Here is a 25,764-nt window from a genome sequence, read left to right as displayed (position 1 = left end):
TGAGGAGCTGGAGCGACCGGAAGGAGGATGGCTCACCGCATAAGGCCAGGAAGGCAGTGGGAGTTGGGACTTGAGATGTGAAAGCCCCAGCGTGAGCGCCCTGGTCGCTGGGGAGCCCAAGTTACAGTCAGGTGAAGCCCACCGGACCCAGGGATCGGCGAGGCGAACAGACCAGCAGGAGAAGGCAGAAAGAAGGTCAGCAGCAAGTAGGGTGGCTCCCCTGGTGCATAGGCTGGACGGGAGAAGCAGGAGAGTCACCAGTAGAAAGGCATTGTTTTAACCTCATTTTTAAAGGATTAATTTATTGTTTTTAACCTCCACAATTCACAGCGCTTTATTGGATTATTTATTTGAAGATTTTTGAGAGACGCTGCACTTATTTATTTGAACACTGTTTTGATTTTGATTGTTGTTTTAATAAAGCACTTTGCACTTTTTGCACCATCCCCTTGTTACATTGTTGTGCCTCACTGTCCAGCTCATCAGTGACATTACCGATGGTGTCGGGTTCAAGAGCTCCCAAAAGACAGATGGGAGCATGGAGCAGAACCTGCATCGTCACAATAACTCATACCTCGACATCCCTAGAATTAGCCTAGTCACTCTTCACTGGACTTGTCTACGTCTGCTAGGTCTGTTTTGTAGCCTGGAGACTAAAACTGCACACAGTACTCCAGATGCGGCCTGCGGTGTTTTATAAAGCCTCTGCATAACCTCCTGTGACTTGTACTCCACACATCAGGGCGCTAAATAACCTGACATTCTCTTAGCCTTCTTAATGACTTCTGAACACTGTCTAGTAGTCGGTGGTGATGACTTCACTACAACTCAGAAATCCTTCTCATAAGACCTTCCATTGTGTACACAAACCATACATTTTTACTTCCTACATGTAATACTTTGCATTTACTTAAATTAAATTTCATCTTCAACAAATCTGCCCAAGCCTGTGTACTGTCCAAATCCCTGTATTGTGAGGATTCAACAGATTCTCGATTATCTGCCAAATCCACCTACCTTGGCATCATCTGAAAACTTAACCACCTTGTTATTTTTATTCCTATCCATATCATTTATATCATTATGCTTCTCGATATCCAGAGGCTGTTCCCTTGCGCTCAGCCACGTCTTAAGCTATCACACGGGAAAATGTAGGGGTCTTTGTGCATGATGGCATCCCTAAAGAAGTCCTTACAGACCAAGAGATGCCTTTCACATCGGAAAACATTTAGGGAAATGGCCAAGTTACTTAAAATAAAGCATTTAAAGTCTGCGGTGTATCATCCACAAACCGATGGTCTAGTAGAGATTTAATCAGACTCTCAAACAAATGCTCCGCAAGGTGGTCAGCAGGGACAGGGTTCTCTCCTTTTGAATTGTTATAAGGATGACAACCTCAGGGAATATTGGATATTTTAAAAGAAGGATGGGAAGAAGAGGCACTTCCCTCTACCAATATTTTAGAATATATCGCACAGTTACGCAATATATTTGGGAAAATTCAACCGATATTAAAAAGCCACTGTCACAAAGATGTGTCACTGACATCATAAAGGTTTGGGACAGCCACCCGTATATTGTTTCCTGGCTGCAAAATTGAAGAAAATTGAAAAGAGATGTTCACAGGTTTGAGTCCAAAATAGTTTGGATATTATGGAGGTAAGATGGCACCTTTAAAGGCCGGTAAGGGAAATGAAGTCATCAGACCCGGAACCAGAAGTGACATTATTGGGACCGAAAGTGATGTCATCATTGGTGCCAGGACCCTGCAGGATTTTCCATGCAGAGAGATTGAGAGAGACAGTCAGCGCACCCTGCCGCCCCCTGGTCTGGCGTGGTATTTCTATCATTTATGCCATTTAGCGGCCTCCCAATCACACGTTTGTGACAATATATTTATACAGTAGTGGCCCTAACACTGGCCCTTGTAGGACACTACTCTTACAACCACCCAGTTCTGATAGGGTTCCTCGCACCATAACCCTCTGCTTCCTGTGTTTAGCCAATTCTGCACCCATCTACACACCACACCCTGAACTTTCACTTCTTTTAGTTTAGTGGCACCTTATCAAATACTTTCTGAAAGTCCAGATAAATAATATCATCTGTTCCACTTTGATCATATCCTTTGGTTGGTTCCTCATAGATTCCCAGCATGTTAGTAAAATGCAACCTCCCTCATCTGAATCCATGCTGACTGTTAAAAAAACCTCCTGTTCTTGCCGTGTGTCACTCAATCTTTTCCTTAATAATTCCTTTCATTTATTTTCCTGTGATGCAAGTTAAGCTTACTGACCTGTTGATACTTCAATTTTCCCAATCACCCTTTCTATATAATGGGCTTACATTTTCCAGTTCATAAAAATTGTCCCAGAGAGCAGTGATTACTAAAAAATATCCATCAAAGGATTATATATATATTCACTAAACTCTGTAAGCATTTGAGGATAAATAGCATCTGGTCTTGGAGATTTGTTTGATTTCAACCAATTCAATCTCAGCAGCACTTCTCTCTCTACAATTTCCAAATCCCTCAGTACCTCCTTAGTAGTCCCTGTTACAACTGAGAGGTTATCCACTTTTTCAGACATGAAATCTTCAGAAAATGGAAAGCTTAGAGCATTTTATATTTCACTATCTGTGTATTGTAAATCCCCTTTATTGTTCATGCGGCACTTCACTTCCTCCTTGACTGTTATTTTACTCCTAAAATACTGAAAGAATGTCTTTGGCTACAATATTTCTCTTTAACTGTCTTTTAGAGACCTCATATCTTTCCTAATGGTTGCTCTCAAATGCACTACTGTTAGCATTGGGGTTATTCATCTTAAATGACTTATTCAGATGTTCTTTTTTTTTTCCTTTGCAGCTTCTTTTTTACCTCCTTATTTACCCACTCCAGAGATTTTATTAATTACTTTGAATCCATCCTGCATCATATGTAAAATGTTTAACTTCTTTCTGCTAACAAATCACAGTTACTCTTGCCTGTTTATTGCTATCACACTGACTTGTCGGCTACTACAAAAGCTTTCTCCACCCTCTGCCCCACAAACCCAAAGGTTGGAGTAAGACTGGAGTAACACCTGCTGTTGTGTGAATCACAAAACAAAAACAAAAAAACACCCTTGTAAAAAGAAAAAAAAAAAACGTTAAAAACTATTAAACTGCTTCACTGCTGCTTAATAGCCTACCAAAAAAAAACCAAACAGTTTAGGAGCAAAAGTCATATTTAATGCACACTCGCATAGAAGGATCATAGACTAGCACAGAACACACAGCCTTTGTCACTTTATGATATAAGAATGATGTCAGCATATCAGTGGAAGTTGTTTCTCCAATCCACCGCTTCAATGTGTAATCCAAAGGTTTGACATTTCATCCAAATACTTCTGTAAGGATGTCACAAGAACCTTAGAAGAGCTGAAGAGATGTGTAAAGCTGGCAAATGTGATAAAAGAATTTTGGAAGACCTGGGTGTCCATCAATGCATAGAAAGCCATACTGTCTACAAAAATGGAGGAAACTCACTACTGGAATGGGCAACCCACAAAGATCACAGCATGAAAGCAGAGGTGAATAGGAACCCAGACAGGCAGAGCAAAGGGCCTGCAGAAGTCTCCGGGACTTGAGAAAGTCTCTGTCCATGTGTTCTTATGGAGAAAAGCGTAAGAACGTAGATTACAGAAGGACAACACCAAGGATATCAATGCAATCTAGCAAAACCATCACTGCACATCTGAAAACTTGTAAAAGATCATCATGATGTTCCAGAACAGACAATGATCTGTGAATGAATGAGACAAAACTTGAAGTCTTTGGTCAAAACATGCAACACTATGTTTGGAAGTAATACAAAAGCGCACATTGATACTAAATCATCAAGGTGAAGGGAGCATCATAGTTTGGCCTGCTTGTTTCTTCATGGCCTAGAACGCTTGTCACTGAATTGAAAATATTTTCAAGAAATCTGACAGAAAAATATCAGGATAGTAGAAGCTTAACAAAAGTTGAGTGATGACACAGGACAATGAGCTCAACAACAGGAAGAAATCAAAAACAGAAAGGGTTAAACATACTTTACATGCTGGTGTTCTGGAACAGCCAATAAGAGACACGAGATGCTGTGGCCTGACCTAAAGAGAACTGATCAGAAAAGGGCTCTCAGGGATGAAGGAACTGAAAAGGTTTGGAATGAAGGAATGGATTAAAATTCATTGCTGATCAGTAGCTACAAAAAGTTCTGTTTAGGTCATTACTGTTAAAGAAGGGTCAACCAGTCTGTAAAGATAGGAGGGTCAGGGAGTGGACTGTGAATGTTTCAACAATGTGAATGTGTTCAGGACTGACAAGAAGCCGTCCAGTTGTTTGTGTTATTACAGTAGTTTAGGACAACTGAGGCCGTCTGTAATCGGAGCTTAGTTGAAGATCAGACCACATTGTTAAGAGGAATTAATATGGATACCCAGGAAATTCCAGAGGGATCAATACCTTTGTCTTGCTCTTGGACATTTGTATAGCACTCTTTATCGAGGATAGGCTGAGGACTTTTGCATAAAGTCACTATAATGGAAGAATAGCAAATTGCTAAACCTTACAATTGATGAAATCTCACAATAAATTTAAACACACAATAAAATAAAGTATTTTCACTCCATTTCTAAGTTTCTCATAAAAATCACAAGACCCAACCTTTCAAGCTCATAAACCCCAACTCTAAATCTTAAGACATTTTTATTTTACACTTACTTTTTCCAGACTTCTTTGAAGATGGTCGCTTATTTTTCTGAGCTCTAACAGATGTAGTTTCCACAGCCCTCTTTGGTTCAAACTCTAATGATTCAGACTTCACATTGATAGAAGCCTCTGGAGATGAACAGTGTCTGCTATAAGAAGAGTCTAACCTGGTCACCACTCCATCTTGAAGGTTGTCTTCTTTTACACTGTCCATATTTGTACGGTTATGTGTCTCAATATTGACAGACTTCTCTTCAGGTTCTTCTTTAATGCTCACTGGCTGCAGTTTACTGTCCTCCTCCTTGATGCTCAGACTTTCCTGTTTAATGTAGATGGACTCCCACTCACAGTTGTCCTCCTTAATATTTACAGTTTTTTCCATGATATTTGCGTCCACATCACAGGTGTCCCATTTCACATCCATTGAGATGTTCCAGTAAACAGCAGCTTTTGCTTTTTCTCTGTGAAAAGAACAAGAATCAGCTTCATTAAAACTTCACCACTTATGCCTAAAGACACTTGAATTTCTGTAACTTCTACCTTGTGACAAATAAAGTTCCACTAAGTCTGTTGTATCTATTGCTGATCACTGGATCTGCTTAATCTGTTTGTTTAAATTGGTGCACATGTTTTTAATTTTTTGGGTACAACTTCAGAAGAGAGACTTTGATACAACACATATGTCACTTGAGCCAGTTAGTGAGGGAGGTCGTGGTGGTCAGCTTAATAATTAGGGAGTTTGGTCGCAGGTGGACACACAGGTGACATCGCCGAGTGGAGGTGAGACTTGTGCTGGTATTTCTTAAGAGGGCATCATTTAGTGTGTGAGGTGATTACTGTGCTGTGAGAAAGTCACCCACCGTGTGGACTGACTGAGGGGGCAGGAGAGGTAAACATTTCAGCTGGTGGTGGTTTTTAAATTGATTTTATGATCTTGGGTTTACTTTGTTTTGGGGGGGTAGATCTTGCTGATTCAGATCAAAAGCTGGTGCTGTGATTGTCTCAGTGAACACTGAAGAGGTAAATGTTAGCCCTACTTAATAATTAATCCACAAATCGATTATCGAAAATCTATATGCTTTTTTATGTTATGTTTAACAGTGGCTGTTGTTGGCCTCGGTTTCCTCAAATTGTGATTATTTCTTGAATTAATGTATTTACCAGCTTTCTGCTGGTCAGTTGAAGGTGGCATTTGGAGTTGTAAATCAATCTGCACCACTTTCTCCTTAATCTTTGTCAAATGAGCTTGGAATGCAGGAATACACGGTAAGTAATGAAAATGTAGAGTAGGAGGTGGCGACGGTGTGACTGGACGATGTGAAGTAGAAAACGGACTTGAAAACGCTAAGTGAACTGGAGACACACACACTGATGATTGAATAGAAAAGACACGTGGGCAACCACAGGGGGATTGATTCGAGTAAAGTTCGGTGCTGGGCTGGAGGTCGCGCTGTTCGTCCCTCACTTAAGTCACGTGCAGCAACTCTGAGTTGAGCGAATGAAAACTTACACATCCATAAAACGGTATCTCCAAACCCTGAGCACTTATCCTTGTTTGTCTCTCCATGTTCAAATTCTTAATGTGAAGACTTTTCAGCGAAACATCGCACTCTCAAATAACCTTACAGTTTTTATATAAGTTAATATGAATCTATGAATCAATTTACACTCCTCTTCATACTTTGATAATTGTTGTAATGTTAATTTACCCATTTTTAGAGATTTAAAATGTTGAACTTGATGTAATTTACATGCCACACACCCTAATAATATACGCTCTACAGTCTCTAGCTGATTACGTGATCTACACACTCCAGACTGGTGCTGCCTTGTCTTGAATTGTGTATAATTAAACCTAATATGCCCAATCCCTATACGTGTTAATATCATTTCTTCTCTTCTTGTTCTGCCCCCTTTTCCTATTAATCTAACTCTGCTTTCTACTCTGTACATTTGCCTTCCCTTACTGTCAGTGTCCCACATGATAAGCCACATCTCATTGATTTTCAGTTGTGTCAGACTGTTAACTTCTGATTTACTGAATGTTAATTCAATAATATAAGATGTTTAGTTGCTTTTATTGCCAAATCATCAACAATATTGTTTCCTTTGACTTCTTTATGTGCTGACACCCATAAAAACTAGCATATCAACTCAAATTCTCTAACTGATATAATATTTGAAGTACTGTGGCAGATCAGTTTGAATTCTCCCTGCTACACGACAAATTTCAAAGATGTCCACCCGGAGCACATGAGAGAGGCTGAGAGACCTGAGAGACACGGCATAGATTAGATAGATAGATTAGATAGATAGATTAGATAGATATATTAGATAGATAGATTAGATAGATATCCCAATGGGAAATTCATATTCTTCAGCAGCAGCATACTGATACAATAAATAATATTAAATTAAAGAATGATAATAATACAGGTGAAAAAACAGACAATAACTATGTATAATGTTAAATATTAACGTTTACCCCCCCCCCCCCCCCCCCGGGTGGAATTAAAGAGTCGCATAGTTTGGGGGAGGAACGATCTCCTCAGTCTGTCTGTGGAGCAGGACAGTGACAGCAGTCTGTCGCTGAAGCTGCTCTTCTGTCTGGAGATGATACTGTTTAGTGGATGCAGTGGATTCTCCATAATTGATATGCTGCCTCCCCAGCACACCACTGCGTAGAAGAGGGCGCTCGCCACAACTGTTTGATAGAACATCTGCAGCATCTTATTGCAGATGTTGAAGAAAGCCAGCCTTCTAAGGAAGTATAGTCGGCTCTGTCCTTTCTTACACAGAGCATCAGTATTGGCAGTCCAGTCTAATTTATCATCCAGCTGCACTCCCAGATATTTATAGGTCTGCACCATCTGCACACAGTCACCTTTGATGATCACTGGGTCTATGAGGGGTCTGGGCCTCCTAAAATCCACCACCAGCTCCTTGGTTTTGCTGGTGCTCAGGTGTAGGTGGTTTGAGTCACACCATTTAACAAAGTCATTGATTAGGACCCTATACTCCTCCTCCAGCCCATTCCTGATACAGCCCACGATAGCAGTGTCATCGGCGAACTTTTGCACATGGCAGGACTCCGAGTTGTATTGGAAGTCCGATGTATATAGGCTGAACAGGACCGGAGAAAGTACAGTCCCTTGTGGCGATCCTGTGTTGCTGACCACAATGTCAGACGTGCAGTTCCCATGACGCACATACTGAGGTCTGTCTTTAAGATAGTCCACGATCCATGCCACTAGGTATGAATCTAATCCCATCTCTGTCAGCTTGCCCCTAAGGAGCAGAGGTTGGATTGTGTTGAAGGCGCTAGAGAAGTCACCGGCACACAGGCACACAGACACACAGACACAGGACACTCCAAGGTGAGCACTGTTAGTATTTATTGATCCAAACTCTGTAGTTGAAATACTGTACTGTGTATGTAAATGTTAAAGCCAAACGTATAAAGCTGGTCAAATCACTTTTTTAACTATTATAGCAAACAGCATTTGCAAAAATAATAATTTTAGAAAATGCATTTATACATATATACAATACAACTTGGCTTACTGCACTGCGCTCTCGTGTCTCTCTGTCAGATAGTCTTGTGAGTAGTGATCGGCCGCTCAATACTGAAGTTTTGACACTGTGTCGAGCGCTCCGCTTCGAGGCTTGTTTCAAATGCGCCCGTCACGTGATTTTGAGGCACGCTAGCGTAATGACGTCATTGGTATCCGCACAGTCAGCAGTCGATTTGGTACTCACTCGTCTGCTGAACTGCTTTGGCTCATAGCGTAAAAGCACTTGTGCCTGCTACAATGATAAGGTATGCTGACGCAAGTTCAAATCCTAATTGGGGCTCGCGTATGTTAAAATAAGAACTTTGTACGAAACAGTTATGTAGTACTTGTCTGTAAGTTAACAAATATATTTTGGGAACACTATGAACGATTTACATGGGGCACCTTTATCCTTGGTGTGGAATCGTGTCCACCTAGAATCTGTAACAAATTGATGAGCATATTTTGTGTAAGGTAGCACGTATTATAACAATCCAGAATCTACTCTACCCCATATCGATCATAGCAGAGAGGCTAAGAAATGCTTCACTAAAGCCGACGTGGTCATTACACCAGTATATGCGCAAGACACTCCTCATTAAACGTTTTTAATATTCAGTGATTCCCAGATCTGTAGCTAATTTGTATTACAGTAATCCCTCGCTATATCGCGCTTCGCCTTTCGCGGCTTCACTCCATCGCGGATTTTATATGTAAGCATATTTAAATATATATCGCGGATTTTTTGCTGGTTCGCGGATTTCTGCTGACAATGGGTCTTTTAATTTCTGGTACATGCTTCCTCAGTTGGTTTGCCCAGTTGATCTCATACAAGGGACGCTATTGGCAGATAGCTGAGAAGCTACCCAGCTTACTTTTCTCTTTCTCTTGCGCTGACTTTCTCTGATCCTGACGTAGGGGGAATGAGCAGGGGGGCTGTTCGCACACCTAGACGATACGGACGCTCGTCTAAAAATGCTGATAGATTATCTTCACGTTGCTATCTTTTGTGCAGCTGCTTCCTGAAACGACATGCTGCACGGTGCTTCGCATACTTAAAAGCTCGAAGGGCACGTATTGATTTTTGATTGAAAAACAAACTCTGTCTCTCTCTCTCTCTCCCTCTCTTTGTCTGCTCCTAACGGAGGGGATGTGAGCTACCGCCTTCAACAGCTTTGTGCCGCGGTGCTTCGCATACTTAAAACCCGAACAGCATTATTGATTTGTTTGCTTTTCTCTATCTCTGTGACATGATCTGCTCCTGACGCACAGAAGAGGAAGATATGTTTGCATTCTTTTAATTGTGAGACGGAACTGTCATCTCTGTCTTGTCATGGAGCACAGTTTAAACTTTTGAAAAAGAGACAAATGTTTGTTTGCAGTGTTTGAATAACGTTCCTGTCTCTCTACAACCTCCTGTGTTTCTGCGCAAATCTGTGACCCAAGCATGACAATATAAAAATAACCATATAAACATATGGTTTCTACTTCGCGGATTTTCTTATTTCGCGGGTGGCTCTGGAACGCAACCCCCGCGATGGAGGAGGGATTACTGTATTGATTTCCAAAAAGCAATGTGAGTTAAAGCGAGTGCTGCATAACTAATCACAACTGTCTTTAAAAACAGAATCAGTGCAATCAACATTGTCTTCTGCAATTTAGTGAAAGCCTCTGGATTTCTGCATGAATGAGACAAAAATGTTGTAAAGAAACTTTGTGAATTCATCCAGAGGAGGACATAAAGATCACTCAAGTACTGACAAGAAGGAGCAGCTGGATAAGAACATCTGGAGCCAAACTTTCAAAAAAGCACCTGACTTTGTCAGCAACATCCTTTCCTTGTGAATGCTTCTTTTCAAAGGGGGGTAAATAAGTAGCCTTCTGAAGTGCAGCACAACAGAGTAAAAGACTGATGAAAATAGAATTATTGAAAGACTAAGCTTTTGTCATTTCTGTATTCTTAAACCATCTTCAGTTCCACAATCCCCCGCAGTCACTGTCACATTTAACGTTCCCTGCTCCTCACCTGTCATGTCACCCAAAGCATCAACACTCAGTTTCATTCAAGGCTTTAACGTCTTTCCTTTCATACACATAAGACAAACATTTCCTCTACATACATGTTCAATAATAACAGTAAACTGGCAGGTGCCTTGTCTCCCATTATTTGAGCTCGTCTGCCACACGTTACACTGGGGGACAAATGCAATGGAGAATACCGAAAATGTACATCTTCAGAAGTGGAAAAAATTGACAGTATAAGTAGAACATTTCAGATGAACGATGAATTTTGTTAATCATAAACAATGCAACATAACTATTATATGTGTTGTTACTTTTTTATTTATTCTCACCAAACATTACATATCTACATGGGAAATGAACATGGGTAATATGTTTATAATCAATCTCACTAAAATACACTGTCAAAATATATTAATGAGCAAACTGAGACATATTGGCCTTTAGGAAATATCAAAAAGCGTGTGTGCTGTCATTTAGGACAGAATGCATTGTTAACGTGACGCACTCTCTACTGACGCGATGTCACGAAAACAAAGAAACAGCACAGTCCATGCAAACTCATATCCTCCTTGGTTTTTGACCTTATGATTAATTGTCAATATCAAATCAATAAAGTCATTTAAAGAAGATGACAAGTCTGCTATAGTCAGTTCAATTAACGCTCCTTTTAAAAAGTTTGCTTATACAGAACATAAAACAGAATCTCAATGATACGGGACTCGCGAGTAGTAACGAATAATATGTGACAATGAGAAATTATAATTCCTAATAACGGGAACAAGTAAAAACTACGACTTCCTAAAACGGACACTGTAAATGTAGGCATTTCAATAAATAATTTAGGAGACTTGTCTGTGCATTTCAATATCGATTTAAGAACTACGTAGGCCACCTGTTGCACTATAAACGGTACCTGAAGCAGAACTTAACAGTAAACAGTCTAACAGGACAATGACTGACTGTACGAAGATGCTGCGCCGCTACAATAAAGGTTCACACTGTCATTCTGCATGTTTAGAAGGCGCTGATTGGCTGAAACTGTTTATAGCGAATTGTCTCCAATTGGTAGTGCCGTATAGCGATCAGAAACGAAAAGACACATTTAGGCATGCTGCACAGCAGTTTGTTTTTCTACACTACAAATTCAGTACGATACCAGGGTCTTCAAACACTCAACTATGAAGCATATTACATTTTACAGTGAAACTCTTTACATACACAATATAATTAGGGACGTGTGCCCCCTGCCCGACTATGGCGGCCCAACCTTCCCTCGATAGCTCGATATCTGTTCAAGTTCGAAATTTTTGTTAAATGGAGGAATTGAAAAAAATACCTTTCACAAGAGGAGGATCAACGACGCAAACCCCAGGGACCTCATGCATAACGCCGTGCGTAGAATTCGCACTATAACATGACGTAAGCACAAAAGCTGAAATGTGCTTACGCACAGAAAAATCCAGATGCAGGAATCTGTGCGTTTGCCAACTTCCGCGTTCTTCTGCTACATAAATCCCACTCAGAGTGGCAATTAACGCACGTACACGCGCCTGCTGTCCCACTCCAACTCCTCCCAGAATTACGCCTCTTTGAATATGCAAATCAATATAAATAGCCCTTAAGCTCAGCGTTCTGTGAAGAACTTCAGCAAATACCAAATGGAGGCAAAGTAAAACGTACTATTTGTTGGTTTAAACAGTTATATAAGCAACAAAAGGAAGTTGATCAAGTGACATAGTGTGTCGGAGAAACTCGAGAGCTCAAGTTCACAAAGTCGTACAGTGCCCGAAATAAAAAAATTGTCACATATCAAAGTCGGCGTGAAAAGGCGACTCGTAGCGGACTGTCTGAGTGTCATATGAAAGCTTATTAGGATACAGACAAAAAAAAATAGGCACACTGTGTGAAAAAAGCAAGAAATGTCAACTTTAATCTCGAAATTTCCACTTTAATCACTGTTCACACTGCTGACTCACAACTGTGTAGCAACATACAGCTCAAACCACATCATTAAGTTCGCTGATGACACGACCGTGGTGGGTCTCATTAGCAAGAACGACGAGTCAGCGTACAGAGAGGAAGTGCAGGGGCTAACGGACTGGTGTAAAGACAACAACCTGTCTCTGAATGTTGACAAGACAAAGGAGATGGTTGTTGACTTTAGGAGGACACGAGGTGACCATTCTCCGCTGAGCATCAACGGCTCCTCTGTGGAGATCGTCGACAGCACCAAATTCCTGGGCGTCCACCTGGAGAAGGACCTCAGCTGGTCCCTCAACACCAGCTCCCTACACAAGAAAGCCCAACAGCGTCTCTTCTTTCTGAGAAGACTGAGAAAGGCCCAGCTCCCACCACCGATCCTGACCACCTTCTATAGAGGAACTATCGAGAGCATCCTGAGCGGCTGCATCACTGTCTGGTTTGGGAATTGTGCCATATCGGACCGCAAGACCCTACAGCGGATAGTGAGGACAGCAGAGAAGATCATCGGGGTCTCTCTCCCCTCTATTGAAGACATCTACACCACACGCTGCATCCGCAAAGCCACCAGCATTGTGGCTGATCGGACACACCCCTCTCACACACACTTCACCCTCCTGCCATCTGGAAAAAGGTACCGAAGCATTCGGGCACACACATCCAGACTGTGCAACAGCTTTTTTCCACAAGCCATCCGTCTTCTCAACAAAAAGGGACTGGACTGATAAACACACACACACGCACGCACACACACACACACACACACAAACATTATCACTTAGCTTAACTCAACTACCTCAAAACATTGAGATTGGACTGCCTAATCAACACAAGCTTAAACACACTGACCTACACTACCAAACTATCGTACACACCAACCTGTAAATGCTTTCTTTTTTTGCACAATATCCATTACTGGTTTACTTTTTGCACTAACTTCTTTACTTCCTAATTTTTTTGCTGCTAAACTAAGGAATGTTTACTGTTTCTCCACTACCTCAACTCATCACCACAACACCATATTATTATGTTACGTTTGTGTTTTTTGTCGCACTGTAACTTGTTGCTTTTGTTTGCACATTGCACGTGCACTTTGTTGTCTGCTGTCTGGTTAAAAAAGTCTTCCTTAGATAGTTAGTTAGTTTTTGTTGATTTATGCTGTAATTCATGTTAGGTAATTCATGTTAGGTAATTTATGTTAGGTCAATCTGTCTTGTCTCTGCTAGCCAGCTAACTAGGCCTCTTAGTTAGCTAGTTTAGTTTTTCTGTTAATTTATGTTGTAAATTTATGTTGCATGTAGCACCTTGGTCCTGGGGGAACGTTGTTTCGTTTCACTGTGTACTAACTGTATATGGTTGAAGTGACAATAAAGCCTACTTGAACTTGAACTTGAACATCATAAACTTCATCTTAAAATTGTTTAATTTACTAGTTTCTCAAATCTCATCGTAACTAAAGTAGCACGTTAAATGCTTTGTTTTGTATTTGATCTTCTATGTGCTCTATGTGCCTGATTCACTATGTGCTCTTCCTCTGACAGGACACAGAATCCATTACATTAGTAATATTACAGCTCTCTGAATAATTAAAATACTGAGAAGTATACGTGATATCATTTTCATGATGATATGAGTTAAAGCATGTTCTTAAACAATGGAACACGGTGGCGCAGTGATTGTTCATGTCTTACATAAGGTGCTTGCTGCACCATGCACGACCTTCAATGAAATGCTTTATTACAGAAGTACTGTCTTTTTCAAACGTACTAACCCCCAATTCCTGTCCTTACTTTTCTTTCTCCAAATACCCAATCGCCACACAATCAGCTCTGTAATAGACGATAAGCCATCTGTAAGCTTAGAACGAAGATTCTTCAAAACTTTTAAGGAACATCGAAATATCTTCGTAATGTTTAATTATTCTATCCATCTATCCTTCCAGTGTCACGCCAGGCACAGCATGAAGCTCAAGGTCGCTAGCGCTGCGGCACCGTGTAGTTAAAGTTTTATCTGTATAATATAATAAACATATTTTGCTGCATTTCATCTTAAAAATGATATCGTCATCATATGTAAATACGCACTTTATAAAGTGGCTCAGGTTGTGCAATTTATTATAATTTAATATATTTATAATATAATATATTTATAATATTATAACTGTACCATAAGTACAATTACCTCACAGTAACTTGCAAGTACAAACAGTTCTACAAGGAGCACTTGATGGACTGATTGAGTGCGTTTGTAGTTCTTGGGATGAAACTGTTTGTGAACTGCAAGGTCCTTACAGGAAAGGCTCTGAAGCGTTGGTCGGATGAGAGCAGTTAAAATAGCGAATGGCTGAGGCAGCGAGTGCTTCATGCTGTATACCGATAATTCAATCGCTGTAGATCTGTGATTCACACTCAGATACAGTGATATAAAGACTCTGAGTGGTGCAGTGAGAGTAATATGGAAAAAGATGATCCACTGTGGCAATCCCTAATGGGAGCTGCTGAAAGGAAGAAGAAGAAGAAGAAGAAGAAGAAGAAGAAGAAGAAGAAGAAGAAGAAGAAGAAGAAGAAGAAGAAGAAGAAGAAGAAGAAGAAGAAGAAGAAGAAGAAGAAGAAGAAGAAGAAGAAGAAGAAGAAGAAGAAGAAGAAGAAGAAGAAGAAGAAGAAGAAGAAGAAGAAGAATTATTATTTCGAAAAACCAACAGATCCAGGATCAGGCCAAATCGTCAACAATTACATCGGGCTAAACGAGTAATCCACGTACGAAAAATACCCCCCTGATCTACCACAGTGGGTTTGTTATCACCTTATTCAATGGAGGGGTTCGTGGGCGTCAAATGGCAATGAATAGAAGATGGATTAATGTAAATACGTGAGCTGCCTTACGCAATTAGTCATCGCATTTTGATGGCGATTCTAAGTGGGAATGATTCCCTAACAGATCTCTTATGCGATCCTTCCACAGTATCTCTCAAAATTATTTAGTTCAAACTGGTTATAAAGATTTCACTCCTGATCATTTTATTATTATTTTTAATTTTGAGGAGTCTTTAATTCGGATCGAACTCGGGCTAGCACTACGCTCAGAATCTGAAAAGCAACCACGTTAGTCAGTTGAGCCACTGACGGCGTCTTTTCTTCGTTGCGAACTCGTTACTTTTGAGCTCCACAAAATATTGTAAAGTATTAATAAATTAAATATTTCAATACTTGATCGAATAATAACATCCGTGATTTAAGGATTTCACCTTTTCTTTCTCAAATGTGCTTACCTATATCATGGAAAAGTACAGGGATAAACCTTTATTTTCCGTCTACTCCGTTTTAATTAAGTCAGAACAAAGAAAACATTTACGGCTATTAAATGTGACCTCAAGAAAAGATGAGGGTTAATTATAATACTAATAACAGGAGCGATTATAATGATACAGTGCAAAAGTAAATACAAATTGAAAGAGCCGGGGATCCTTGAGTGAGGCGTCTTATTTATGAATTTCCCCCTGGGATTAATAAAGTATCTATCTATCTCTATCTATTTTGTTTAACTCTTGCTATCGTACAGTTCATTCTGCCTGTCGGCGTTAGTATATATATATATATATATATTTAATTTTTTTTGACATCAGACACTAGAAGCTGCTGACGAACCCTTCTCTTCGTTGTCAGTATGTAGCAGCGAAAAAGTAAAAACAATAAGAGTTTTAACAGACGTCATTGAAGTGGATAATTAGTTTGTGAAACGTTAATGAAAATGGCCAGGAGGTGTCACTAGAGAAGTGAGTGTTAAATACTTCGAAGCTGCCATACGATTTCCGACACGATTGCTTCAAACGTTTTGATGCTTTGTGAGGCTTCACTCCGCCCATCACTACTGGACACCACGGAAGGACAAAACTGAAACAAAGGCAGAAATCAAAGCGCCGTACGTGTGGAATGGCCGTATCATCGATGTCTGCGATTCGAGAAGGAATCGACAAAAGGAACACACGGAGATGAACGAACAGACGCCAGCGATGTGACTGTATGGTACGAAGTAAAATTTGGGACTCAGACACATGACGTGAATCGCAGATACCAATGAACAGAAACAACACGCGGGTGATCACAGGAGGATTCACTCGAGCAAAGTTCGGCGGGGGGCTAACTAACAAGAACGCGCCGCTCGCCACTCATTCAAATCGCGCGCGGCGATTCTAATGGAGCGAATGAAAACTCACACATTCATAAAGTGCATCCCCAAAACTCAGAAAACTTACTGTCTGCCTCTTAGCGATGGGATTGTTTCTGAACTCGTTCACACTTCTCTCTCATTCAGCAACAGTCTTGCGTCCGTAGTGTTTCACAAAGCGAGACAGTGAAGCGTGGGTACAGTAGCTGTCGCGTTGGATGACGTCATCGGCGGGCAACATAGGATCACGTGACAGTTAAGCGAGCCGTCGCGCTGCCTGGAGAGAGGCTGGGTGGCTTAGTGTCCGGCTGCCTTATGGGAGCCCCTTAAACCATCAGAATCACCGGAGGAGCTGCGGTTGTTTGGGGCTGCCACAGAGCCGTTTGGTTTTCTGATCATGGACTGAATTTTTCTTTCCAATTATTCTTTTTTCCCTTCGCTTTTGATTTCTTGTAAATAGCTCTTGTAAAATTTAGTAAAACTTCTTGGTGTCTTTTTTGTTTTGTTTTTTGATACGATTATTTATATATCATAATAAGAAACTTCCATCTCTCCAGGATAAGTATAGGTCCCTCCTCTCTTTCTTCTCTGTATCTCCAAAGAAATCCGTTTTAATAATATTCTCTGAAAGAAATGTTCACAAGCTTTTCTCTACCTTTTAAGTCTCTCTTAAGTCCACCTGCTTCTCCAAGACCTGTGTCATTCTTTCCTGATGATTTTGCTTCATTTTTCTCTTTCAAATTCACCAAAAGACATCTTCTGAGTCTCCTCTGTGTCGTTCTCCTCTTTCATCCTTCCCTGCTCTAAATGACTCTGACATTTTTGACCCCGACCTGTGCTCTGGACCCCATTTCTTCACACCTTTCTGCAGTCCATCTCTCCTTCCTTGATCCCCTATTATCTTTTCTTTTTTCAGTGCCTCACTGACCCCCAGTATCTTCTCTACTAATTTCAAGACGTCTTGTTAAATCCTTATGCTTAAAACCCATCTCTCATCCCATCTGCCCATGAGAATTGCCATCCTGTGTCCATTCTGACATTTCTGTCCAAAACCCTAGAACTCATAGTTCATAAACACCTCTCTTCATTTCTCTCTGACTATAATCAACTAGATCTACTTCAGTGTGGATTCTCCAAGGGTCCCTCTACTGAGACTCCACTGCTTTCAGTCACAAATGCTCTTAGATCTGCTCGAGCTCCTTCTCCCTCCTCTGTCCTCATCCTCCTTGCCCGTTCATCAGCCTTTGTTATGGTTCACCACTCCCTGCTTATCTCTTCTCCTAATTAAATTGGAATAAGCGGCTCTGCTTTGAACAGGTTCAAGACCTCCCTGTCTATCTATCTATCTATCTATCTATCTATCTATCTATCTATCTATCTATCTATCTATCTATCTATCTATCGGACCGATCCTTTTGTGTCTCCTTGGTCTAACTCCTTGTCTTCTTGACAGAACATTTCTACAGATGTGCTTCAAGGACTGGTTTTGGGTTCACTTTTCTTTTCCTTGTACATTTGTTCCTTTGTGAATGTTATTTCATCTCACCATCTTCTCCTACCACCTCAATGGTGGTGACTCACAGATCTCCTCTCATTTCTCTCTTACAGTCCACTGCTTTCAGCCGAGATCTTCAGTTGCCTCCCTGACATCTCAATCTGAATGAATGATCAGCACCTTAAAGTGAGGATCTGATCAAAGACTTTGTAATCAGAACAAGTAAGAGAACACTTTTCAAATATACTGTAAATAAAGTGGAAGCAATCAAAAAACATTATTTTCCATCTTACTGTAAGTTTTCTTTCATTTTTAAAATAACATTTTCTTTTAGTTTGTTATTGTTTATATTTTTAATTAGATATATATGGGGCCACCAAAATCTTTTAAGTTCTTGAATCCAGCAACATCCTTGTATTTTTTAATCCTTTCTTTTATTTAAATTTGCTTTGTTGTGCAATAAAAATGAGGAAAGTAATCTGCTTAATAAAGCCCTGAAGACACAGCCTACAATGAATCTCGGCAGAACAACAAAGTATTTCCATAATATTCTCATTATGATCAACTGATGTGGAACTGAACTGACAATACAGCCCTGTGAGCGGTGGATCGGTACGCTCAGTTCAGATCGGGCCGTGCTGTAAAGTGGAGTTTATTTTATTTTCTTCATTAAGCACATGTGCAGTGTGTCACATTAGCTCAGATATGATATCACACACTCCATAAATTATTAACACTTGTGTAAAACAGATTGGTCAGCACCGTAAACTGTGTAATGAAGTAGACTTTCAATACACATGTGTGCAGATCAGGCGGGCAGCGCAGATCGGGTAGTGACAATGGGTCCAGCTGAAGGGATCTGCGATTGAGTAGGTCACTGGACAGCCAAATGGATTGCAGTGTTTTGTCACCTGGTTTACTGGACTTGAGTCAGATAAATCCTCCCTCAACCCTGACCTTCACCATAATGTAACCGGGTGTCATCACTGATGTGTAATATAAAGTAACACCCTCCTCAATGGAGTGGAGCTCTGGAGGTCCGCACTAAGAGTCTGTTGAAAAAGTTGAATGTAAGATTAGGATAAGAAGTGCTGGCATCAAGAAAGGCATTCGGTGTTTTATCGATTTGTCCTGCTTTATCAAACTGTACTACTGTAACACAAACTGACAGACCTGTGGTCTCCTACCAGACACAGTGTTGGCAACTTTAACAGGTGAAAGAAATCCCCACAAAATAAGGAAGAAACTAACTGTGTGCAAAGAAGAGACTTGAATTATGATATTTTATTATTTTTCACGCTCCTCATAGCTGTATTTGTAACTGTTTTGGAAACCCACAAAACCACAGCATGAAAGCATAAAGGAGTGTGCATGTAGTATATCAGTTATTTGAAGGATCATATGAATAACAGCAAGTAATCAGATTTAAAAACATGTTGCGAATTGGCAAACCACTGAATATCTGGATGTCAGGTCAGAAACACCAGGCAAACGGATCAAAGACTCCTTCAAGCACTTCATAAAAATGAACATGAACTCCAGCAGTAATCCTAAACAGCACGGCTGGACAGATAGCATGTTACAATAAAGCACTGGTCATAAAAAATCACAGCAAAACCTCCATTGGAGAAGTCTAGTCAAAAATAGAGAGCATATATAAAAATGAGAACAGCTACAGAAGAAGATTTGAAAAGGTGAATACGTGCCATGAACGTCGTGAACACGTGTCTTGTTATAAACAGATTCAGTTTCCATGTCTGGCTCATGAGAACTTCATGGTAATGATGAAGCACTCATGTCGAGCACTAATAGAAAATACAATAAAATGAGGGAATGTGATTATCAACAACCTGCTACTCAGTAAGGAGTTTAAGAAGCTGCGGCCCAGTAAGTAGATGGCTAACTAATGTCATTTCAATATAAATTAGTGCAGTGGTTAGCGGTGCTGCTTCTCGGATTTAACGATCTGGGCTTGAATCCATAGCCTACTTTTATAAACTTGCCAACATCCATTTCTGTGGACTTTAACTGTGTGAGGAAAACATCAGACTGTTTAGTGATATGTCCTGTTTCCAGAAAATAATGTACAGTAGCACACGATGGCATTTGGTGCTCATCTGAATGTATGCGGCGGCGCACACGCAGTATTGGCCGGTGCGACCTTAAAGTACCTGGTGCGCAGGCTAAAGTAAGTGGTGGGCACAAGATAGTAATTTGTACACACCAACTTGTTTCCCAGGAAGGAAAAAACACCATATCTCCTCAGGGGCTCCGTACGAGTGTGCAGACGAATACCTGTAAACATAAAGCACGTACCTAAACCCTTACCCTCCCACAAGCCTAATCTTAACCATAGTGTAACGGGGTACGCGATGGGCATTTCGTGATTAATGTTGTCGGCATTATCAGACGCACATCATATGAATTGCAGGCTGCAGTTAAACCCATCTCCTACCATCCCACACTACTTTAATAAATAAAAGCCCAGTCGTCTGCTTTTTATATCACCGCTCTACAAGAGCTGTAAGTCGCGTCAAACTGAAGCGCCGAACCCTTGGTAAGGTCGTAATTAGGCAGCCCCGAAGCGCACGTTTGTAATTTTTTAATCCAACATTATCTCGTACGAACGTGACATTTTCACGTACGTATGAGATAAGGGTTACCCCATAATCTTTTTCACTGTGCGGTTCATAGCTTCCTGTCGCGTGTAGCTACGGTCGCGTACGGCTGACATCAGCCAGGGCGACTGTTACTGAAACCACGCTGCCTCACCGCATTGTAGTAAGAAGTTCTTACTATAATGCGGTGAGGCGGCAGCGTGGTTTCAGTAACAGTCGCCCTGGATGAACGTTTAAAGAGCCATTGATTTCTATACATTAACTAGCTCATATCGTAACCCCCAAAACCATATAGTGTCCGACCTTGTAACGCATAGACGACAACAATAGCAGTGACGGTTTTCCTTTTTGCGTGTTTTGTGTAAGTAACGGCATCTCGAATCACATTCTCCAGAAAAACCTTAAGCACTCCGCGAGTTTCTTCGTATATCGGGCCAGAAATTCCTTTTACTCCACCTCGACGAGCTAAGCGGCGAATGGCAGGCTTTGTTATACCCTGGATATTGTCACGAAGAACTTTACGATGGCGCTTAGCACCACCTTTGCCAAGGCCCTTTCCTCCTTTTCCGCGACCGGACATTATCACTCACTATTCGTTAGCTTTCAAACACAAAATAAACACCAACAGACTGCCGTAGACTACTTTTCGAACAAACCGAAGCTAAGTACTGTAAAGGTATTGACCGGACCTATTAGGAAACACGCACTTCTAAAATGGGCGCTCAGATTCAAACCGCGAGCTCACTCGGCTTTACTTTTCTCCTGATTGAGAGCAGATGCACGTAAAACCGAAACTGAACCTGGTGAAACAAGATTTCCATATTCAAAATTTAAATAATACACTTTCTGTCTTCTTAAAAACTATATTTGATGTGACCTTTTTTAATTCTAAATGGATTTTTTTTTGTTTTTTTTTTAGAAATTTCAATAGTAACTTATAATTGTTTTGTGTTATGTATGTAAGCAGTTTTTTGCATTTTATCAGGTGTTTTTTCCTTTACAATTAGCAAGTATAATTCAGTACACTGTTAATTTTCATTTCTTCTTTTGGGCTAGTTAAGGGCAGCCAGGTTGAGTTTGTAGATAAGGCTTTGGAATTTTAAAATATAATTTTTTAAATCTCTGTTATTGATACACTTCTTACCCAAAAGCAGGTCACTTCAGTCAGGACCCTTGTTGGATGAATGAGGTGGAGAGACAGATGTTGAATTGAAAAGCTCAATCCTAATGGATATGGTTCACATTTATGCCCTATGCTAGTTTTTCTGGAAGTATTTAAAATATTTTAGCAAAATATAAATGCATTTTGCATGTTGTGAAACCACAAGGGGATAAGTGGTATTTGGATTCTGTGACCCGAGTAAAGTGAGGTTTTCTTTTCTCATGGTTGTTTTTGATATTATTTATTGTACATCATTGACGCCTGTTCTCTCATAACATTTTTTTGTATCTCCATTCTCCTTGAAAACATGATTACTTCATATTTATTCTGCACCACACTCCAGTCCAGTTGGTGGCAGTAATGCACCATAGGTGGGTCTGCTAACTGCCATAAAAAGACAAAGAAGAAGAAGAAGAAGAAGAAGTTGGTTTCATCACAGCTTGGCTGTGTTGCACACGGTGTACTTTTCATTTTCTGAGTATTTTTTGTAATATGTGCACTTTGTTTGGCTCTTTCAAAAAAATCTAATACTTTTATTAAAAATACTAATGCAGTGTAATCCGTTTAGATGTATTGTTATGTGTATAAAGTACAAAGACTCTCTGATGTGTACTCATCATTGCCGTGCCAAATCTCTCACTGTAGGCTTTGTAAATTAACCACACAGAATGTATAACATGAAAACTATGCACTGTTTGGGGAAATGTAATCCTACAATTTGAGCATGCATCTGTAACTGCTTAAGAAACGGAACTGAAGATGAAAAGTAAAATAATAAGCAGAATGTACAACCCCAAGTCCAATGAAGTTGGGACGTTGTGTAAATAAAAACAGAATACAATGATTTGCAAATCCTTTTCAACCTATACTCAATTGAATACACTACAAAGACAAGATATCGAATGTTCAAACTGATAAACTTTATTGTTGTTTTGCAAATCTTCACTCATTTTGAATTTGATGCCTGCAACACGTTCCAGAAAAGCCTGGACAGGGGCCTGTTTACCACTGTGTTATATCACCTTTCCTTTTAACAACACTCAATAAGCGTTTGGGAACTGAGGACACTAATTGTTGAAGCTGTGCAGCTGGAATTCTTTCACATTCTTGCTTGATGTACAACTTCAGTTGCTCAACAGTCCGGGGTCTCCATTGTCGTATTTTGCTCTTCATAATGTGCCACACATTTTCAATGGGAGACAGGTGTGGACTGCAGGCAGGCCAGTCTCGTACCCGCACTCTTTTACTACGAAGCCACGCTGTTGTAACACATGCAGAATGTGGCTTCGCATTGTCCTGCTGAAATAAGCAGGGACGTCCCTGAAAAAGACGTCACTTGGATGGCAGCATATGTTGCTCCACAACCTGTATGTACCTTTCAGCATTAATGTGCCTTCACAGATGTGCAAGTTACCCATGCCATGGGCACTAACACACCCCCATACCATCACAGATGCTGGCTTTTGAACTTTGCGCTGATAACAATCTGAATGGTCCTTTTCCTCTTTGGCCCTGAGGACACGACGTCCATGATTTCCAAAAACAATTTGAAATGTGGACTCGTCAGACCACAGCACACTTTTCCACCTTGCGTCAGTCCATCTCAGATGAGCTCGGGCCCAGAGAAGCCGGCGGCGTTTCTGGGTGTTGTTGATATATGGCTTTCACTTTGCATGGTAGAGTTTTAACTTGCACTTGTAGATGTAGCGACGAACTGTGTTAACTGACAATGGTTTTCTGAAGTGTTCCTGAGTCCACGTGGTAATATCCTTTACAGAATGATGTCGGTTTTTAATGCAGTGCCACCTGAGGGATGGAAAGTCATGGGAATCCAGTGTTGGTATTCAGCCTTACGTGCAGAGATTTCTCCTAATATTGATTTTTCTAATATTTTGATGATATTAGATAGATAGATAGATAGATAGATAGATAGATAGATAGATAGATAGATAGATAGATAGATAGATAGATAGATAGATAGATAGATAGATACTTTATTAATCCCAGGGAAATATTCAAATATTCCAGCAGCAAAAAATATTAAATTAAAGAGTAATAAAAAAAAATAAAAAATGCAGGTTAAAAAAAAAACGGACAATAACTTGACAATATTATGGACAGTAGATGATGAAATCCCTAGATTCCTTGCAATTGTATGTTGAGAAACGTTGTTCTTAAACTGCTGGACTGTTTGCCCACACAGTTGTTCACAAAGTGGTGACTCTCGCCCCATCCTTGCTTGTGAACGACTGAGCCTTTTGGGGATGCTCCTTTTATACCCAATCATGACAAACACCTGTTTCCAATTCACCTGTTCACCTGTGGAATGTTCACAACTGGTGTTTTTTGAACATTCCTTAACTTTCCCAGTCTTTTGCTGCCCCTGTCCCAGCTTTTTTGGAACGTGTTGCAGGCATCAAATTCAAAAGGAGTGAAGATTTGCAAAACAACAATAAAGTTTATCAGTTTGAACATTCGATACCTTGTCTTCGTAGTGTATTCAATTGAATATAGGTTGCAAAGGATTTGAAAATCATTGCATTCTGTTTTTATTTACGTTTTACACAACGTCCCAACTTCATTGGAATTGGGGTTGTAATTTGAAGAAAGAAGGGGAATGGTGGTATCATAACACCAGCTATGACACCCACTGTGAGCAGAAAAATAAGCAAGAATCGTAGCCTAACCTTAATTAAATAATACCAAGAATCTGTGGTAAAATTAAATTTTTCCAGTTTACTTTTGTTTGTTACAACGATGCCTCAGGAACATGACAAATATGCGTTCCACCCATTAGCTCGATTGTAAAACACAAGAGCAGGCTGTTTAGTTTTTTGAATTTTTAAAAAAATATGCTTCACTTCAAAAATCATTGTCATGTTACAAATTAAAATATACCATTACAGTGAAGAGGTAACTTCAATTTTAAAAATACTGAACATATCCTAACTTATAAAAACATGAATGATTCAAAACTGTAATGTACAATTACTTCCCAAAAAGTTCTTGTGCAAAGTATATAAGACATCTGTATGAATTAATAAATGTTCCTAAATTCTTCACACTTGTGGCATATTTATAAATCATAAATCACCCATATCATGTTAAATTTGTGCATGTTAAAAAAGTGCCCTCAAATATCTCTATGTGGAAGAAAATACAGAAAGAGAAAGAAATGGTCCCCGTTCGGGGTAAGAAAAGAAATCCCTGCAATGTAAATAATTCTCCGATTGTTTTTATAGATTTTGGATGGAGGGTGTTGAGAACACAAATATTAGCTGATTAATATTAGCAAATAGTAATTATTATTAATATTAACAGATGTTAGCTACCTCAGATTATTGATCACTTGTGAGAGCCAAAGGGCAAGTAAGTGCTTTCCAGGAGAATTTGGAGGTCTGCACAGTCCCCCTGCAAGCAGATTAACTTCAATTGTCAGCCGCTATCCACACTGCAGATATTTAAAAACGCACAAACAGAGTAAACTGCCTTAGATTTTTCACGAAGTGTACAAGTGAAGTAACCAGTTACAGTCCTTTTAAATGTATGCTTTTAAAACTCGCTCTGAACAGTAATGTCTCTTTATTTCGTGTGCCCGAATTTTATGAACCAAGACAGACAAACAGGTTCCACCGAGATTTGAACTCGGATCGCTGGATTCAGAGTCCAGAGTGCTAACCATTACACCATGGAACCGTCTTAAGCACTTTTCTACAGTAAATACGGTAATGGCAAAGCACTGTAACGTGTTTATTTACATTTTAGGTGCTCGTTTGACATACTAAAAACTTTTCAGTGCTTTTTTTAATAATGTAAATATACTTGTAATACTTCTGTGCCCTCGGAATCTTTACCCGATGCATACACTGCATTTTTGCGTCTCATATTTGGGACGACCTTCACACATTTAAGAGTTTTTATTTACCTCTGGTGAGAATTTCCGCAGTTCCTACCTGTGACATTTCACCTTCCCTCATAGTTGAGCTCACTTGAAGTTTTCTGAGTGTCTTAGGAGACTCTTTGGATGGC

At 40.1% G+C, this 25,764-nt stretch overlaps 2 protein-coding genes and 1 non-coding gene across 3 annotated transcripts in view; all 3 read right to left on the bottom strand.

Annotated features, from left to right (window-relative positions):
• Nucleotides 1-16,618, bottom strand: part of LOC127526324 (zinc finger protein 345-like) — a 112,322-nt gene extending 95,704 nt beyond the window's left edge. Inside the window, exons 1-2 of the mRNA XM_051921607.1 lie at nucleotides 16,510-16,618; nucleotides 4,750-5,198 (exon numbers count right to left, since the gene is read on the bottom strand). Of these exons, the coding sequence (XP_051777567.1) occupies nucleotides 4,750-5,198; nucleotides 16,510-16,526 (466 nt within the window). The 5' untranslated portion in view covers nucleotides 16,527-16,618. The remainder of the gene's footprint in view (nucleotides 1-4,749; nucleotides 5,199-16,509) is intronic.
• Nucleotides 16,619-20,835: 4,217 nt separating this feature from the next.
• LOC114642640 (histone H4-like) lies at nucleotides 20,836-21,153 on the bottom strand. The gene has a single exon (XM_028791503.2). It carries the CDS (start codon nucleotides 21,151-21,153, stop codon nucleotides 20,836-20,838), a length of 318 nt encoding a protein of 105 aa, XP_028647336.2.
• Nucleotides 21,154-25,359: 4,206 nt separating this feature from the next.
• Nucleotides 25,360-25,431, bottom strand: trnaq-cug (transfer RNA glutamine (anticodon CUG)). The gene has a single exon. It is a non-coding gene; the product is annotated as a tRNA-Gln (tRNA).
• Nucleotides 25,432-25,764: the final 333 nt, after the last annotated feature.

Source organism: Erpetoichthys calabaricus (assembly GCF_900747795.2).
Source record: "Erpetoichthys calabaricus chromosome 1 unlocalized genomic scaffold, fErpCal1.3 SUPER_1_unloc_1, whole genome shotgun sequence".
NCBI lineage: Eukaryota > Metazoa > Chordata > Cladistia > Polypteriformes > Polypteridae > Erpetoichthys > Erpetoichthys calabaricus.
The sequence above is the reverse complement of the archived record's forward strand: the minus strand, read 5'-3'. Positions and strand labels throughout refer to the sequence as shown.

Bases quoted from the DNA above. Each gene is read 5' to 3' on its own strand.
- LOC114642640 (XM_028791503.2), bottom strand. From the start codon at position 21,153: ATGTCCGGTCGCGGAAAAGGAGGAAAGGGCCTTGGCAAAGGTGGTGCT.